Source organism: Lactuca virosa, chromosome 2 (genome assembly GCF_052849685.1).
Source record: "Lactuca virosa cultivar CGN04683 chromosome 2, Lactuca_virosa_CGN04683_v6, whole genome shotgun sequence".
NCBI lineage: Eukaryota > Viridiplantae > Streptophyta > Magnoliopsida > Asterales > Asteraceae > Lactuca > Lactuca virosa.
The window spans coordinates 131,760,700-131,768,994 of record NC_136427.1 but is presented as its reverse complement, the minus strand read 5'-3'; the positions used below and the strand labels follow the sequence as shown (position 1 = coordinate 131,768,994).

Below are 8,295 nucleotides of genomic sequence, written 5' to 3'. Positions count from 1 at the left end.
ACATTGAAATTCCTATTCCTTTTTTATAGTTCCCTTTCAAAGAACTGATTGATGAGAACAATTTTGTATTTATATGTTTGGTCACTACGATCAATGATTGAATGTTTGCTGCTTACATTTTCTAAGCTTATTGAGTTTTTTTCTAACTTGCAATCACATGGTTTTGCTTCACCTTTTGTATAAAAATAAAAAACAAATTAATAAATAAATAACCTATTATTCTTCCAACAACTCTAGCAGCCACCTAGGTGGTTCGTATTGGGATATTTATCATGTTTCTCTTAGTTGAAGGTGTCTTGGAATTAAAACTTTGGCAAATTGTAAAAAATAGTAACATATATTACTCCTTTTACCAATATAAACATATATTTTTTTACCCACAACAACAACATACTTATATAATTTTTTTAACCAATAATAACTATATGTAACTCATAATAGCAACATGCTTACATTCCCTTTACATATAATAAATAAAATACAATGCTCATATTGGTAGCAAAATGTTTCAATGTAGTTACATGTTTATAAGAGCAATATATAATAAATAAAGTACATTGCCCAATAGCAAGAGTAAATTAAATTACTATTCCGCACAATTTTCCCTTAAAACTCCGACACCTTGATGATCTTTCTTTGAATGTATGATTAAATTATTATCATCAATTTAAGTATCATACAAAAATGCTACATAAGGAAGTATACTTCATTGACAACCAAATTTACGATTGTTCTTTTTTATTTTTTTACTTTTTTGTTTTAAGTTCAATATGTCGTTTCAATCTATAAAGTGGTGGTGTTCAATTTCTTGTTGCTCGTTTTTGTGTTTTTGATTGGAATGCATGGGACATGGCTTGAAGATGGTTTGCTATTTGAGTAAAGGATGGTCTGTCTGTCGGATCATTTGACCAACACTTTTCCATTAATACCCTCCATCCATGATCACAATGTCTTGGGATTGGAGGTCGAAGGGTATTTGTAACGATCCCACCTTCATACCAATTTAAAACATTAGATATTCATTAATTACATAATAAGAAAGCTGACAGTATTGTGCTGTGTTTGACATGCATTGGACCTGTACTGTACTGATGTCAATGGGACAAATCTGTAATCTTGTCCCACTTTGAAAGGTGTGACATGGACTTTGTAATTCTCGTCCCACTAGAAAAGGTGGGATGTAGACTTGTTCTCGATCTTTTGCTAGTGAAAAGACGTAAATGCCCTTATGAAATAAATACAGACCATAGAGAATAGCAACATGGTCTTACCTATGATGGCACCACAATGCATATCTGCATAAGGCTCCTCTCCGGTCAATATCTCCCACATTGCAATACCAAATGAGAATACATCCACCTAGCGATTCCATAAGCCAAAAGAAGATTTAAAAACACTAAAACAAATTAATAATAAGAGAAAAATGTTCAAGACCGAGTGAGTAATGATGCCGGGATAAAATGTTGTATACATAAGGTTTGTTTCTTTTCTAGACGGCTTATATACCGACTAAATGATGTAAATGACCATTTTATCCTTGCATTTAAAAAATATCATTTCACAATATTTATACAACTTACTTTCTCAGAAACCCGAGTGCTGCTACCATCTAGAAGCTCCGGGGCAATCCATGGAAGTGTTCCTCGTGCACCACCCGAAACAAGTGATTTACGTTTCATTCTTGATAAACCAAAGTCACCAACCTTCAAAAAATAATAAAAAAAATTAAATTTAATCACAAACTACATACATACATACATACATACATACATACATACATAGTATCGAATTTTACCTTGCATATGGGTCGTTCAGGATCTCCCAAATTAACAAGCAAGTTATCACATTTCAAATCAAAATGAACAATGTTTTTCAAATGCAAATACTCCATGCCAATTGCAGCATCTTGTGCAATTATAAGTCTTTTCCGATAGTCAAGTGCCCTACAATAAGGTTTTCTTATTACATATTCATTTTTTTTTTCCTTTTTTTTTAAAGTTTGTAAATTTCTCACCTATTTCTTTTTGAAAGAACATGCCTTAATGAGCCATTAGCCATATACTCAGTAACAGTAGATAATGTCCCCCCCGGTCCATCACGTACAACGCCATATAATGCCACCACATTTGGATGATGTAATTGTGACAAAATCTGAGCTTCTCTCCAGAAATCTTTTGTCTAAAAATTAAATATAGAAAATAGTCAAATAGCAACGTACTTTCATTGATTTGTTTAGGACAAATGCCATAAAAACCCTTAAGTTTGCAAGTTTTTGTCAGTTTTACCCAAAGTTGTATTTTAGGTTCATTGATGCCTCAAATTTGCAAAAAAAAAAAAAAAACCCTTTTGCAAATTTATCCGGTAAAACTGAAAACTTCTACCAAACTTAAAGGCTTTTATGAACCAGAAAAAAGGGTAAAACCGAATAAACCTAAAATTCTCAAAAGGGTAAAACCGACAAAAACTTGCAAACTTAAGGGTTTTTATGTCATTATCCCATTTGTTTATTATTCATAATGCGACATTATACGTTGGAAACAAAAATTCTATCCAGTTATAGCAATTTGTCTTGCCATATTAGGAAATATTCTAATATGGAAAAGCTTTCAAAGTAGAATGCTATAAAAGTTGAATGTTCAATAGAGAAAATGAAAGTAGGATGCTATAATAATAATAATAATAATAATAATAATAATATATTTATGACCTACCAATCGATCTCGCTCAGATGGTTTGCCTGAGAAACAACTTTCTTTAATTCTCTTGATAGCAACGTCTGTTCCTCTCCACTTCCCATGATAAACAGTTCCAAAAGTGCCACGTCCTAATTCACTTAGTTCTTCAAGATCACCATTTTTTATAGTCTGCATAACTCATAAGAGTAAAAAAAATGAGCCACAGTTTTAAATGGAAATCTCCGATAAAGTCCCAATATTTTGGGTCAGTTTACGATTTAATCCCAACATTTGTTTTTTGAACAGAAAAGTCCCGATTATCTAATTTTAAACGATAATTTATCGTTTTCTGTTGAAAAAAATGACTGTTTCGTTAATTTGGGCAAAATACAAAATAATCAGGACTTTTTTGTTCAAAAAATAAAAGTTTGGATTAAACCGTAAACTGACCCAAAATATTGGGACTTTATCAGAGATTTCCCAGTTTTAAAGCTTCAAATTGAGAATGGTTGTTAAATAATGTACAATACTTGTAAACCGTGTATTCCTGCTTGAATTTCAGCAATTGTTGCATCACTAATGGATCCATCTGTCATTCTCTTATCATCTTTAACATTCTAAAAAAAAGGTAACAAATCAAAACTATGAAATACTTCTTACTTGATAAAAAGGTTAATCTCATAAAAGACCTTATATATTGTGTTTTTTCCGGATTAAACCTCAACTTTATTTTTTTTTTCTGAAAAAACCCTTGTATTTTTTTAGTTTTTCCAAAAAAAACCCTTAACTTTTTATTTTTTCCAAAAAACTACTCAAAATTTTAAATGTTTTCGGAAAAACCTTCAACTTTTTTAGTTTTTCCTGAAAAAACCCTCACATTTTACAAGTTTTTTCGGAAAAAAAAAAAAAAGATTAATCTAATAAAAGACCTTATATTTTGTGTTTTTTCCGGATTAAATCTCAAATTTATTTTTTGCCTGAAAAAGACCTTGTATTTTTTCATTTTTTCCAATCTGACCCTTTTAGTCATTTTTTTTTCCAATAAAAATTGTAAAATGTGAAGGTTTTTTCGAGAAAAAATAAAATAGTTGAGGGTTTATTTGGAAGCTGTTAGAAGGTTGAGGGTTTTTTTCGGAAAAAAGACAAAATTGAGGGTTTTTTTTCAGAAAAAATGAAAAATTACAAGGTCTTTTTCAGAAAAAAAATAAAGTTGGAAGTTTAATCCAAAAAAAAACACACAATATATAACGTCTTTTATGAGATTAACCCTTGATAAAATGCATATCAGTAATCATGACATGTTACCTTTTTTTCAAATTGAGAAACACTCTCATTTTCTTTGTGAATATCTTGCATACACAACAACTCTTTTGTTGATAAAATTATGTCAAGTGGAAGACTATCAATTATGTCTTCTGAGGTTTGTGATCGACTACTGTTACCTAAATTATCTACAAAGCTCTCACCAAGAGAAACATCACTACTAATGGAAGCAAAACCGGTTGAATTTGGAACTATAAAATCATGGGTAAAATGGTCATTTTCGTTAAATTCCAAGTGACCAATTCGAGGGTTTTCAGTATTATGTTGCAATCCATCACTACTGACTGTTGTAGCCATAGAAAGTTGTCTTTCTAAAGGAGTAGCTGGTGATAAATTGTGATGATGTTCTTCAATATCATATCCTAAGTTTAAGTTGTTCTTCTCCATCCACTTGATTGTTTCTTGATTCTCACATTTATATATTTGTGTTTTCTCCTTTATCATATCCTCTTGTTGCACAAATGAAGCAAAATCTTCAAGTTTGTTAAGTAATGAAGACGAATTATTTCTCACATTATGGCTTTGTTGATGACATTGAAAAAAAATTTCAGATTGGATTGAAGATTCATGGATAAGAAAAGGGTTGTTTTCATTTAATGGTTGTTCGATTTGATCTCTATTGACTTTCAATTGAGAATTTATTGGATCTCTATATTGAAACGAAGGAGATTTCATAAGTTGAGTTGGATTTAGAAGCATTTTTGCCACATTTGAAGAACTTGGAGTCTCATTTTCAAGACTTGTGATGGAATCTATTGAACTCTTTAAAGGACTTGGAATTGTAACATCATTCATAGAAGCCACATATTTATACGAGTTCTCAGAAGAATATTGACTCTCAGAGTTTAAAGATTCAAGAAATATTCGAAGTCTTTTAGACCCTTTTTCCAGCTCATGATATTCATCTATCATATGATGAAAATCCTCATCAGAACAAACGGATATAAGTGCATCAAGATCTTCACCAGGAAGCTGATATTTTATCACATGTGGATGCTTGCAAATGGTGTAGGTTTTCTTCACGAGTTCTTGATAATTAAGATTTTTTTTAATAGATATAATTCGTGTCTCCCCTCCTACATACCTAAGCTTCCCATCATTTGCTCTTGTCAATATTCTTCCACCAAAACTGCATAGAAATTTCATTTTCTCTTTATGAATTTGGATTTCATTCGTATAAGTTGATGATTGTTGTTGTGGGTGTTGATTGTATCCTCTAATGTCATAATCTTTATGATAGTATCCTCCTGTTGAATCATCCATTTGATACTCATATCTTTCATTTTGATTGAATTGGATTCCAACTCCAACTCCAACTCCAACTCTCTTTTGATCTATTACATTTCCTGAGGGTATTCTAGTAATTGTGCCATGGAATCCTTGAGAACAATCTTGAGTTCTTCCTAATGTAATACTATCTTGTCGATGATACTCTTGGGAAGATGATTCACCATTGTTCATTCTTCTTCTATGAGTGAGGTTTTGAAGAAAATATGGTGAAAACTCTTCACCTGTTTGTACAGATACATTACGTATATAATAGTCTACATCAATTTCATCCCTTGTAATATTCTCTAGAATTTGTTCTCCTGAAGTTCGTGAAACATCACTTTTCATTGTCTCAAATTAGAATGTAGTGATGAATTATGATGATTTCTTAGCTGTGTATTGACATTATTATCTTACTTCAAGGGAATTATAAATTATAATCCAGCCAAAGAAAGCCAAAACTTAATCCAATAGGGCTATGAACAGAAATCCTCCACTCCCTGTATCAGAAATGTAATTTGTTAACTTTGTTTATAAAGGGCCCTCAACTTATCAACATTATGTAGAAAGAATTAATGCATCTCTATGTCTGGCTGCAATAACTTAGAATCAGGCAATCAAAAAGTTACATATCATTGTTGAGGCATTTCATCAAACAGGTTAGCCGCATATTTTGAATTCACAGGCGAGGAAATTAATCACGTTATATGAAAACCGACAGCAGACAAAAGAAAAAAATTGGGAAGCAAGAATAACTCACAAAAGCATATACAGAAAAGAGGGAAAAGGGTACCTGAAAATTTTAAATCTTTTTCCATGGACGTAATAGTTTAACTAGCGATGATTCTCAACGAAATTGAAGGGTAGCTGCCGTTTTTTTACCTAATGAATTAAAGTTTGCCGGGTTTCCATCATTTTTCAGGTGTAGGAGGTTCGTTATTTGGATTAAGAAAAGAGGGGAACCTCAATCTGGAATCTGGGGGTTTCTTCGTTCTTGAGGTGGATGAGAAAGAGAGAGAGAGAGAGAGAGAAACAGAGGGATTTGAATGCTTCGAAATTCTCGGAATAACGCGCCATCAACTGACAAGAGGGGACGGCACGTGGGTACCTACTTTTAACCGATTTGAGCTACCAAACCCTTCCCTTTGTGTCTTACCAATTATTTTTCTTTAGTCTTTCTCTTTTTTTTTTTTAAATCAAGGCCAAATTTACATTTTTGTCCCTTGACATATACTCAGATGTAGGGATGAGAGTGGGTCCAAACCCAAACTGGTAGATCAGGACCCGGAAAACCTAGGAACCGGTTAACGGGATTTTGTAGGACCGAAAAACGGACCGGTATATAAGAACCGATTTCGGTTCGGGTCCGGGTAAGGTATCGGGTAAAGTGGATCTAGAACCGGAAAACCGGGAAACATTAAAGTGGGTCAAGAGGAACCGGGTAAAGTGGGTCTAGAACCGAAAAACCTGGGAAATCCAGAATTTTTTGGTAATTACTTAGTGGTTCAAACTTTGAAAATTTTTAACTTTGATATCCCAACTTCAGGGGACTATAAGTCATTGAATATTAAACAAAAAATGACAAAATTATTGTCTAAAATCATGTACAAACTCTAAATTACACGTTGCAAAAAACCTCATAATAATCCGAATTCAAACGAATTACATATGCATTTTTAAAACTTTACAAAATATAAAAATAAAACTGAAAAACCGAAAATTCACAAGTTTGATATCTCGACTTTGGGTGACTGTAAGTCAATGAATGTGAAACCAAAAATGAAAAAATTACAGTCTAATCTAAACTACACGTTGCAAAAAAAAACCTTATGATAATCCGACTTCAAACGAATTAGATATGCATTTTTAAAATTTCACAAAATACAAAATAAAGCTGAAAAACAAAAAATTCACAGCTTTGATATCCCAACTTTGGGGATCTGGAAGTCAATGAATATGAAACGAAAAATGTCAAAATTATAGTCTAAAATCATGTACAAACTCTAGATTACACTTTGGAAAAAAAACACATGCTCTTCCGACCTCAAACGAATTAGATATGCATGTTTTAAAACATTTACATAATACAAAAAAATAATAATAATAAAAAATAAAAAATAAAAAATCTGAAAAACATAAAATGTCCAGCTTTGATATCTCAACTTTGAAGGACTGTAAGTCATTTAATATTAACTCAAAAATGACAGAATTATAGTCTAACATCATGTACAAACTATAAACTACACTCTAGAAAAAACCTCATGCAAATCCGACTTCAAACGAATGAGATATGCATGTTTTAAACTTTTCATAGAAACCGGTTCCGGTTCCTAACACGGTTCGGGTTCCTAAATCCGGTTTACTCGGACCCGGAGGACCCAAAACTCAGATTACCCAGAACCCGGATAAAGCTATTATTTAAACCCGGGACCCGGACCGGTTCTACATATTCCGGTTCTAACGGTTCCGGTTTCGGTTCCGGTCTGGTTTTCCGGTTCTAAATCTCATCCCTACTCAAATGTTAGTGTGCATAGTCAAGATATATAGGGTGCAAGATGAGGGACGGTATGCCGACCCCACCATTCCACCGCCAGGTGGTATTGCATTTTGCTTGTTGGACGGTTTGGTGGAACTGATCAATCTTTCTTTTTCTCTATTTATTTTTGTTGGTGAACGGTCAATAATTAAAAAAAACATTTTAACATTTTTATAAATAACTATATTTTTACCATTTCAAAAACTACACATTCTCTCCAATTTAATTTTAACTTTCTATAATTTCATTCAACATTTTTAATCCATTCCAACTTTTTTTTGGAAAGAATGATCTCTTTCAACGAGAGTGTTCGGGTCAACTTACGTGCACTACGACTAATATCTTGTGTGAACATGAGATTATGCATCATGACCCGAAGTTACTGTAAGCGTGGCAAATCCAAAAAAACAGGTTCATGCCAAAGACGAAACCGTCGAAACTTAAAACGATAGCGATTTGCAAGATTTTTCATTTTCCATTCGTGAAACCCAA

At 32.5% G+C, this 8,295-nt stretch overlaps 1 protein-coding gene across 1 annotated transcript; it reads right to left on the bottom strand.

The window, feature by feature from the left end:
* Positions 1–462: 462 nt before the first annotated feature.
* On the bottom strand, positions 463–6,365 carry LOC145159496 (uncharacterized). Its single transcript, XM_079078500.1, has 9 exons — positions 6,061–6,365; positions 3,981–5,767; positions 3,206–3,292; positions 2,712–2,864; positions 2,015–2,178; positions 1,796–1,943; positions 1,581–1,703; positions 1,272–1,359; positions 463–991 (listed from the first exon to the last, which is right to left on the bottom strand). Exons 2-9 carry the CDS (start codon positions 5,613–5,615, stop codon positions 801–803), a joined length of 2,589 nt encoding a protein of 862 aa, XP_078934626.1. The 5' UTR covers positions 5,616–5,767; positions 6,061–6,365; the 3' UTR covers positions 463–800.
* Positions 6,366–8,295: the final 1,930 nt, after the last annotated feature.